Genomic DNA, 9291 nt, shown 5'->3' with positions numbered 1-9291 from the left:
TTCCCTTGCCTTTGAGGACAAATTCATAAAATCCCCTTTGAACCCAATGTTCATAAGTTTAGTACCTGTGTTTTCTTCTTTGCAGTTTATTGTGTCAGGTCTTACGAGGTTGGACAGTTAAGTTCACGAACTTGTTGTCAAGATGTTGCCAACCTTTTTTAATATCAGAGGGATTATTCACTATGAACTTGAACCAACTGGACAAACAGTTAACCAAGTTTACTATTTGGAAGTGCTGAAAGGGCTGCATGAAAAAGTTAGATGAAAATGACCTGAACTTTTCGCCAACACTTCATGGCTCTTGTATCATGACAATGCAGCAGCTCACACGACACTGTCTGTGAGGGTGTTTTTAGCCAGTAAACAAATAACTGTATTGGAACAGTGATCCACTCACCTGATCTGGCACCCAATAACTTCTTTCTTTACCCTAAGATAAAGGAAATATTGAAAGGTAAACATTTTGATGATAGTCAGAACATCAAGAGTAATATGACGACAGCTCTAATGGCCATTTCAGAAAGAGTTCCAAAATTGCTTTGAAGGGTGGACTAGGCAATAACATTGGTGCATAGCTTCCCAAGGGGAGTACTTTGAAGGTGATCATAGTGATATTTAGCAATGAGATATGTAGCACTTTTTCTTGGATGACTTCGTGAACCCTATTGTCTGACCTCATATGCTTAGGTCTTTGATCCATTTTGAATTAATTTTGGTATACAGTGACAGATAGCAGTATGGCTTCATTCTTTTGCACGTGGCTTTCCAATTTGCCCAGCACCATTTATTGAAGAGATTTTTTTTTCTCCATTGTATGTTTTTGGCTCCTTTGTCGAAAATTATCTGCCCATATTTATATATGTTTATTTCTGGGTTTTCAATGGCTATCATCAACAAGACAAATAACAAGTGTTGGAGAGGCTGTAGAGAAAAAGGAACCCTCATACCCTGTTGGTGGGAACGTAAGTTGGTACAGCCGTTATGGAAAACATTATGGAGGCTCCTCAAAAAATTAAGAAGAGAAATACCATATGACCCAGTTGTCCCTTTCCTGGGTATCTAGTCAAAAAATCTGAAGACATTTATCTGTAATGATATATGTTCATTGCAGCATTATTTATAGTGGCCAAGACATGGAAACAACCAAAGTGTCCTTCGAGAGATGACTGGGTAAAGAAGATGTGGCCTATATACACAATGGAATACTACTTGACCATAAGAAAAGATGAAATAGTGCCATCTGCAACAACGTGAATGGATCTTGAGATTATTATGCTAACCGAAATAAGTCAGACAGAAAAAGTCAAGAACCATATGGCTTCACTCATATATGGGGTATGAAACTGAATATAACAAAGGAACAAGACAAACAAACAAAGAAACAAAAACTCATAGACACACACAACAGTGGTTACCAGAGGGTAAGCGGGGAGGACAGATGGTAAAAGAGGGTAAAGGGAATTAAATATATGGTGGTGGAAGGACTGACTCTAGGTGGTAAGCACACAATTTGATATATAGATAACATATTATAGAATTGTACACTTGAAACTTATGTAATTTTACTAACTATTGTCACCCCAATAAATTTAATTTAAAACTAAATATTAAAAAAGTTTTATATCCCCATAGAACTTACATTTTAGAAGAGGGTGATAAAAATAAATACACAAATAAGTAAAACACAGACTATGTCTGATGGTAATAAGTGCTATGAGAAAATAAAAACAAGGAAGAGTGGGTTGCACTTTTGAGAAGGTGGCATTTCAGTTAAAAGACATCTTACATCTTAGAGAAATTAATATTTGTGCCGTGACCAGAAGATTAAGAATAGAGAATCAGATAAGCAGAGATTTGAGGAAAGAGGTTTCAGGCAGAGAGAATAGAGCCTAAATGGCTTGGATGCGAATGAGGTTTTTGAGACCAGGACAGAGAAAGGTCAGTGATTGGGGGCTGATGAGTGACAGGGAAAGTGGCAATGAATGAGCTCATAGAAACAGGCAGAAGCCAGATTGGTAGGACCTCTGCATTATTTTCCTAAGGCTGTCATAACAAATCATCACAAACCTTGTGGCTCAAAACAACAGAAATTCACATTTCCGGAGGCCAAAAGTCTGAAATCAAGGTATCTGCAGACTATGCTCTCTCAGAAGGCTCTGGGAGAGGAGCCTTCCTTACATATTCCAGCTTTTGTGTTCTGGGTGTTCCTTGGCTTGTGGCAGCATAACTCCAATTTCTGCCTCTTTCTTCACAGTGCCTTCTTTCCTCTGTCTCTGTGCCTTCCCCTTTTCTTAAAAGGACATCTGTCATTGGGTTTAGAGTCCACCTTCATCCAGGATGATCGCATCTTGAGACTTCCCTTAATTACATTTTGATATATAGATATACAAATAAGGTGACACTCTGAGGTTTCAAGTAGACATATGTTTTTGGATGACACAATTCAACGCATTACAGCCTTGGAAGTCCTGAAAAGGTGACTATTTTATTTTACGTTCAATAAAAAACCATCTTGATGTTATACTTTTAAAAGGTCACTTTGAGTGTTGTATAGAGAATGAATGGTAGATGCACCAGTGTGGAAGCAAGAAAAACAATCAGTAAGGTTGAGCTCTGTTGCAGTAGCCCAGGGGAGAGATAACGGCCTCAACTAGGGTTTTAGCAGTGGAAAAGCAGAAGAGATGGTAAGATAGGATGTACAAGATGAAAAATGTCATGGCATCTTTAACTGCATCATGTACCTCTTGTTTTGTTTGTTTTTCCCCATTAGCAATGAAAGCATTTTGAGTACAACTACAGACAAGTGTTCTGAAATCCCCTGGCAGTTCTTAGTTTGGGGGCTATCATCCAGACAATGCAGAGTATACTGATGTCAGCTGCCTCTGTGTTGCCATCATCCTTCAAAAAATGTGATTTAAAAAATTCAGACAGAGAACTCAGAGACTCCAGCGGTCCTTAGACTGGTTTGAGAAACAGTAGTGACATCAAATAAGATTCAGGTATTTAATCTGTGATTATAATAAAAAATGCCCCAGGGTATCTGTCATTGTAGAAAGATTTTAAAAAGTTTACAGCACTGATTGCTCCAGAGAATTGCCCTATTTACAGTGGCTCTTAGGACCTGAGGTTTAAAGACTTTCTTCCAGGAAGATCCTTCAAATTTGTTCCTTGGTGAATTTGGGATTTTAATAAAACGGTGCTCCTTGGCTTGGGATTGGATAAGACTCAGCCCAGAGGATGTCCTAACGTTCAAAATCTTTGATAAACTGCAGTGGAGGGTGCCTACTAGGATATGAATTAGCATATGGCAGAAACCACAGCTTCCGTCATCCACTAACTTACCTCTTCATCACTGACCCCACTATCCTGTGTTTGTCACATGCCAGTCCTCCAGGTGAGAGTGGGTAGGATAATTAAGGGGAATTAATTCTTTTAGGGAGTCAGAAATCTTGATTCTGCTCATTGGGGTGGGTTTTGCCTTTCACTCTCCTGCTGGTCTCTTTTCCATTTGACTTCTAAAGAGAATATGCACTCTGCTTTTTTGCTCCTGAGTAATAGCGTCATGAATTCTGTTCTGCAAGTCCTCTGGGGAGGATTAAGATATTGATCAGAATACTAGAGTGACTGCAAGGGCTGTGGACATGTACTGCCTCTCCTTTTGTTCTAAACGCTAATCTTCCAGATTGTCCTCTGCCCCTTGCTGTCTCAATGCTCTCCTTTCAGGGAGTCCTTCTTTACTCCTGGTAGCCACTTGTGTTTGGACACTGGGAGTAGGCAGGATCAGGATGAACCTGGAGCCTTCTGCCCCAGGGGACACAAGCAGGATATTCATGAGGTCAGACATCCCTGGTTGGCCACACAAAGCTGTGTGAGTGCGTGTGCAGCCATATACAGATACTGGTATCTTGTTCTCCCTGTCACACTGAATTCACCCTTCATTTGGATGCAGCTGACAGTTCATTCATCCTCTGTAACCTGGTGATCAATCCTGAGATTTTCCAAGCCAAGATCTTCCCAATCCCAGGTCAAAGTTCAGTATCTCAATAGCCAACATAGTTTCTTCTTACCTACGTTTCTATTGAGAAAGTGAATGCATTGGTGTGCTAACGTGTTTCTGTGAAGTGTCAGCATGAGTCTATTTATTCAACTTACTTTAAAAACCCCCCATATATAAAAATACATATATGTCATACATGTATATGACATATAGATAACAGAATTAAGTGTTATACGTTTTACTACCTTGAAGAAGCAATTTAGTTAGTACAGGGAGACAAATATTTAAAAGACAGCGTACTCCTATTACATTTGGTGTTGACATCGACTTTTGCTAGCAACAGTTTCAGTCCCAAAGGACGAATAAAGAGCAACAGAATGCAAAGGGTAAAAATAATGAGAATAAGCATCTTCTTCAATCAAACACAGCAGCCAGGTGTTAGAATGCATTGTCCTTAACAACTGTTTTCCTAATCTTGCAGTTACTTCTAGATCATGATCCCATTATTATAATGGGATATTATATAATACTATAAGCTAGCCTAGTTACTGTCCTAAATTCTTTAAATGGTTTACATTTTACTTAATCTCTATAAAAACATTGTAAGATATGTATTATTTATATTTTATAGATGAGGAAAATTAGGCACAGAAAATCTAACTAATTTGCTGTTAGTCGAACATCAACTAGAAAAGGCAGGATTCAAGCCCTTCGGTTTAGCTGCAGAGTCCCAACTTCCAATCAGTGAGCTATATACTGTCTCCTTACAAATGAGGGCAGTCCATGATCAGTGGAATCTCACTGCAGGAAAAATGCCTGAAGAAATACCACAAATACACATGTATACACAAATACACACACCCATTCACACTCCATTTAAAAAATTAAAATGATATATCACACATAGAGTCTGATGGCTTGCTTTTTACTTAATAACCTATTGCAGTCATCTTGCTAAGTCACAAACTTGGATGCAATATCCTTTTAAATTATATCTAAGAGGCAAATATGATATCCCATTTGTTGTTTTAATGTGAATGTTTTTGCTCCATGTTTATTGCTCAGTTTTACTTTTTTTCTGTGAATTGGATGTTTAAATCCTTTACCCATTTTGTTTTGGAATGGATTATGTATTTTGTTATTTATTTTTAAGAGGTTTTCTATATTAGGAATAAAACTTTTTCTGCTAAATTTTTTGCAAATATTTTCTCAGATTTATCTCACTTTTTAAATTTTGTTTATAGTGCCATACACTACATAGAAGTCTGATTTTTTAATTGTCAAGTTTGTTAGCATTTTCCTTTATGATTTTTTATGTGCATGTTTAAGAAAGCTTTTATTATCCAAAGATTGAATAATAGACAGGTTGATAGAGATGATCGGTAGATTGATAGATGATAGATAGATGATAGACTACCTAATTTCATAGAAAACTTAAATGTTTTTTAAAATTAAATCATTCACTTGGGATCAATTATTGCTTATACTTAAATGTATGTATAAATATGCTTAAATATAAACCTAAGTGAATATATGTATGAATATATACAGGTATACATATGGTCTAAGTAAACAAGCAATTGTGTCATACTTTTTAAAAGTAATATACTTAAGATGCCACCATTGTCATATATTAAATTTTCATACTAGGATCTCTTTCAGCTCTATAATATACTTATTGGCCAACTGTTTTATGCCTGCTCAGTATACACTGTGTCAATAAGGCAGGGAAAATTTACTATATATTTTATATCTGATAGGATATATTTCCTCTATTCCCTCAATTTTCTTTGCCACATCTCACTTTCTATCATAAAGTTACTCATCCAGATAAAATTTAGAATAAACTTATTAAATTCCCTTACAAAAATCCTATGGGGACTTGGTCATAATTTCAGTGAATTTATGGATTAATTCAGATGAAATGAATATCTTTATAAAACTACATTGTTCTATTCATAAAATCAGTGTGTGTATTCATTTACTCAGATACTCAGACATCATGTTTCACAGTTTTCTTCAAATAGGCCTTGAATGTTTTTAAGTGTATATTTTAAGTGTAACTATTGCAAACGACTTTTTTCACTAACGTCTCTACTTGGTTATTTTTGATATATATATATATGGTGCCAAAAAAAGTATACACATTTTAAGAAAGAACTACTAAAATTGTAATACTCAATATATGCCGATAACAAAAGATAAATACAAGTCACATTTGACTTCTGCAATTACAAGAGGTGCTCAAAGTGGTTACCATCAGTGTCTGATTACGGTGAACTACTGCTTGAGCAACGTTGACCAAAATGAACACTTGCATACGTTTTTATTTTCTTAGCACTCACGATATATATACACACATATATATATACATATATATATACACATACACACATACACACACACACACACACACACACATACATATATATCAAGAATGATCAATTAACGACATCTTGTAACAGCTCACATTTCTTACCAGTTATGGGCTTGAACTGGCTCTTAAGTTTTTTTTAAAGATTTACAATCAAATTATCTTCAAATAATCTTTATCACACTCTCATTATTTGTGCCTTTAATTCTTTTTATTGTTGTTTGGGCAAAGCTCCCCAAAATGTTTTAAAAATATCTGTTAAAATATGCCTGTTATTTTTGTGCCTGCAGAGAGCTCTGCCATAGTGGATTAGCTCTAAAACCCTTAAAATAGAGAAGGTCTGTGAGCTGGTCTTCAGGAAGCGCATATGGGGGATAGGCAGATATAATTGGGTGAAAGTTTAACCTCCTCTATATCCAGTTTTTGAGTAGGAAAGAAAGAATTGCAGGACAGAGAATAAGTGAAGAAGGCTTAGAGGAATCAGTTTGAAATTTTCTGCGTCTTTGTTTCATCACCTGTACACTGAGGAAAATAATAGCTACCTCATATGGACTCAAAGAGGATTTAAAATAAAAACGTAATATAAAGAAACCATTAATAATGACTGGCACCAGGAGAGTACCCAGTACATGATAATTAGCATTATTATTATTGTCCAAGTGCCTGCACAAAGAGAGATAAGTGTGAAAGACAGATAAGGGCATATTTAAGGGATGCTACTGAATGCAACGACCAATGAAGCAGCTATGTTTATTGATGTTCCTCAGCAGTCTCTTCACATTGAAAACAAATGACAGGAGAATTTGTTTAAGAACCAGGGTCACAGACTACTACATCTTCCTTTAAATTCCTGTTCCTTGATCAGAATGTTTCTTTAGGATTATTTTGTAAATATGATGAAACAAATCAGCTTTCATAAATGTTATCAGGCAGTCTGTAGCATAAAAATCTAACTGGTTCAAACCAACATTAAACTGTTTGCTTCTTAAACCTATAAGGAAGGATGCACTCTGAGCAGCACTATAGTTTTCTCAGGATTACATAGTCCCGCGCAGATTTGGTCACGGAACATATTAAGGATGATTTCTGCACATCTGGTGCTACTAAACGATTCAAGAAGAGAGAAAATCAGAAACGTCTCTTAATTGTCAGAACTACTAAGCAAAAAGAGAACTCTGTCTTCTGACATAGAGAAGCTGTTAAGAGACGAAAATCAATAACCCAGTTTTGGATACTGATTAATAAAATATCTAAGTTACTCAGATTGTTTTTTATAACTGACCAATATATATTTCTTTTCTTGGTGCTGACCTATAAACAGTTATAAATATTCATGGGAAAAGAAAACCAAACCTATGTGACTGTATTTGTCTTCCTGGGCCTTTCACAGGATCCACAGACACAAGTCCTGCTCTTCTTCCTTTTTCTGATCATCTACCTACTGACTGTGCTGGGAAACCTGCTTATCATTGTGCTCATTCACAGAGACTCCAGGCTCCACACACCAATGTACTTTTTCCTTAGAAATTTGTCCTTTGCTGATCTCTGTTTTTCTACTACCACAGTCCCCCAGGTGCTAGTTCACTTCCTGGTAAAGAGGAAAACAATTTCCTTTGCTGGATGTTCAACACAGATAGTTGTTTTACTTCTGGTTGGCTGTACAGAGTGTGCACTGCTGGCAGTGATGTCCTATGACCGCTACGTGGCTGTCTGCAAGCCCCTGCGCTATTCCACTATCATGACACATTGGGTATGTGTCCAGCTGGCCATAGGGTCCTGGGCTAGTGGAGCATTTGTGTCTCTTGTCGACACCACATTCACGCTGCATCTGCCCTATCGAGGGAACAATATCATTAACCACTTTTTTTGTGAGCCTCCTGCACTCCTGAAGCTGGCTTCAGCAGACACCTACAGCACAGAAATGGCCATCTTTGTAATGGGTGTGGTCATCCTCTTGGCTCCTGTCTCCCTGATCCTGGTCTCCTACTGGAATATTGTCTCTACTGTGATTCAGATACAGTCTGGGGAGGGGAGGCTCAAGACTTTCTCCACCTGTGGCTCTCATCTCATTGTTGTTGTCCTCTTCTATGGCTCAGCAATATTTGCCTACATGAGGCCAAACTCCAAGGTAATGAATGAAAGGGATAAAATGATCTCGGTGTTCTACTCAGCAGTGACGCCCATGCTGAACCCCATCATTTATAGTCTGAGGAACAAGGATGTCAAAGCGGCTTTCAGGAGAGTGACTGCAAAATAGTCTTCTTGAAAGTAGGAATCTATGATTATGATGACAATTTTAGGAATGTGGAGAGAAGTGATTTTCTTGTGAACTTTTCCCCTTTTCATACCATTCCTCCATTTTTTTCTTTCTTCTCCTATTTTCCAATATCTCTCCTCAGATAAATTCGGCAAATTACCTATTCAAACCAAGGCACTTTTGATAGACACAGGAAAGAAATATAGAAATGGAAGGAAAGGGGATAAAAGAAGGAAGGGGAGGAAGGAAGGGAGGGAGAGAGAAAGGAAGGAAAGAAAGAAGGAAGGAAATAAAAGGCAGGTAAGGAAACAGTCACTAATCTCTGAGCCTATATAAGCTAATAAGGAAATTAAAACAACTAGATATACAGCTATATATCAAAAACAAACAAAGTAAATAAATAAAACTCTCACAAATATGGTAATGCATTGCTGGCAAAGGGAATAATTTCCTTAATTTTTGCATGTGCTCATCAAACATATTTTGAATGCTTATTATATGTCCCAGGTACATTTCTAGAAACTGGAGATATAGAAATAAAAAGTAAAGTCTTCATGACATTATATTTCTAACATGGCATTAAATTCTAAATTTAACAATCTGAAATTTAAAAGAAAGCACATTTAAGGAATAACAAATGGTACAAATTTTTCTGAGTATATA

General features: G+C 36.8%; 1 protein-coding gene across 1 annotated transcript; it reads left to right on the top strand.

Annotated features, from left to right (window-relative positions):
• Positions 1–7704: 7704 nt before the first annotated feature.
• Positions 7705–8628, top strand: LOC141572447 (olfactory receptor 2D3-like). The gene has a single exon (XM_074337139.1). The coding sequence runs from the start codon at positions 7705–7707 to the stop codon at positions 8626–8628; it is 924 nt and encodes a 307-aa protein (XP_074193240.1).
• Positions 8629–9291: the final 663 nt, after the last annotated feature.

This window comes from Rhinolophus sinicus, linkage group LG06, assembly GCF_036562045.2.
Source record: "Rhinolophus sinicus isolate RSC01 linkage group LG06, ASM3656204v1, whole genome shotgun sequence".
NCBI classification, from domain to species: domain Eukaryota; kingdom Metazoa; phylum Chordata; class Mammalia; order Chiroptera; family Rhinolophidae; genus Rhinolophus; species Rhinolophus sinicus.
Note: the sequence above shows the minus strand (reverse complement) of the source record. Positions and strands in the feature narration are given on the sequence as shown.

What these genes read in the sequence shown, in the direction of transcription:
- LOC141572447 (XM_074337139.1), top strand. Translation starts at nt 7,705, where the DNA reads ATGGGAAAAGAAAACCAAACCTATGTGACTGTATTTGTCTTCCTGGGC.